Source organism: Egretta garzetta, unplaced genomic scaffold, assembly GCF_000687185.1.
Source record: "Egretta garzetta isolate BGI_Z169 unplaced genomic scaffold, ASM68718v1 scaffold175, whole genome shotgun sequence".
Classification (NCBI taxonomy): Eukaryota; Metazoa; Chordata; class Aves; order Pelecaniformes; family Ardeidae; genus Egretta; species Egretta garzetta.
The window spans coordinates 2,629,909-2,631,728 of NW_009259860.1; the positions used below are offsets into that span (position 1 = coordinate 2,629,909).

A 1,820-nucleotide genomic window follows, 5' to 3' on the forward strand; every position below is an offset into this window, starting at 1 on the left:
ATCAGAAAACTGGCTGTCTTGTCACCTTCCGATGGCTGAGTCTCTCGGTTGGATGAGTGGCAGTGTTAGGTTAACAGTTGGACTTGATGGTCTTACAGGTCTTTTCTAACCTAAAAGATTCTGCGATTCTATGAAGTGAAAGCCCTGCAGTGAAGTGGTGCGAGGTGCAGAGGCCACAGCCAACCATGCTCACTGTAGTATGGCTCCTGCAGAGCTGCTCCAGGCCTGAATTGCTGGCTGAGCATCAGGACTGCAATGGTCACTGTGGAAACTGAGCTGTTGTGTGGCCAGGAAGCAGGAGCTAGCGACCATGTCTGATGCAGATAGGTTTCTCTATAAAGCCCTGCCCCCTGCAGATGAGGAGGCAAATTCTGTATTCCGCCATGCAGTTCCTGTGAAGAAGGAAATGATTGCCGGCTTTTTTCTTTTAAGGAAGTTGTGTGTTTATTAAACTTGGTTAATTTACAAGAAAACTTCTATTAACATTGATTAACTTAGAGATGAAAATTTTGCTGCTATATTTGTGGCAAGAACAAGACTCAACTTTCTAGATGCATGTAGAATTAGAGCTCCCTGACTCTGTTTCCATCTGTTAGTCAAAGAGGGTACCTACCACAGTGAGGACACGCATGTTTGGTAGATACCTCACAAGCAACCAGAACATAGATAACAAAGACTTGGTGAAACCTTTTTCCCAGCTGGTGTCTGGTTTAGCTTGGGGGTTTTCTTCTTCTAGGACACTCCACAAGCCCTCTGAAGACACTCTGATCCAGAATCAGCAATTTTAAATGGACACCCTTGCACATGGATCGGCTTTTTATATTGGGAGGGATCCGCATTGTCTGGCATGACCAGAGAGCACAGCTGCTTTGTCTGTGTGAAACCAGCATAGCTTTTTTTTTTCCCCCACAGGTATCAGCATGATGGCTCTGAGAGTCTCACTGATGATGTCCTCTTTGCAGTCACAGACGGCACCCACTTTGTAGAGTTCAATCTGCAGGTCAAGGTCAGCGTGTTGCATATTTCTGAGAGCAATGACCTGTGTAGAAGAGTGCAAAGCTTCTCTTTGAAAGTCTTCACATTCCCTTGGAAATTGAAAGATAATGGACTTCTTAGGCTTCCATTTCGTCACTAGCTTTCATGTTTATGTGGCAAATTTGAGAGATTTGGCTTGTAGTTATTCTAGCTTGGGTTCTTCTGCCTGGAATCATTCTCTTTGTACTTAAATATGGGGAGTGAGAGTGAGTTTTCTTTCTCAAGCTATAATTATCTAGCTTTGTTTACTTTTGTCTTGGAATTTTAGGAGTGACCCTAATTTAGCTGATTTAATTTTGTTGGTAGAGAGAGGTCAATGTACTCTGACACTGACACCATACTGCTGGTTTGGGCTGGAAGGCAATGTATTAAAACAACAGGTTTCCACTGAAATGAAAAATAAAAGATCTTAAATTGTTTTTCTGATTAGGTGTTGCCTGTGAATGATGAGCAGCCTGTTATGCGAGCAGGCCTTGTTCCTGTGCTCCACTGCCTGGAGGGTGAAGAAGTGGTCCTCTCCTCGGAGTACATTTATGCCACAGATGCAGACAGTGATGACGTGAAACTGATGTTTATGCTGGTTCGCCAGCCCTTCCACGGGGTAGTGAGGAAAGCTGGCATTGCTGTGGATCGTTTCTCCCAAGCTGATGTCATCTCTGGTTTAGTCACATACAAGCACACTGGTGAGTGAGTTAAGGACAGAATTAGACCGGAAGGTGGTCAGAGAGCTTTTGGCAGAAAATCTTAACTTGAACCCATATAATCTTTGCAGATTCTCAGCAGGA

General features: G+C 44.1%; 1 protein-coding gene across 2 annotated transcripts in view; it reads left to right on the top strand.

The window, feature by feature from the left end:
• Window positions 1-1,820, top strand: part of FREM1 (FRAS1 related extracellular matrix 1) — a 64,788-nt gene that overhangs the window by 21,568 nt on the left and 41,400 nt on the right. For both annotated transcript variants that reach the window (XM_035895575.1, XM_035895576.1), the window contains exons 14-15: window positions 913-1,006; window positions 1,466-1,718. In XM_035895575.1, the coding sequence (XP_035751468.1) occupies window positions 913-1,006; window positions 1,466-1,718 (347 nt within the window). The remainder of the gene's footprint in view (window positions 1-912; window positions 1,007-1,465; window positions 1,719-1,820) is intronic.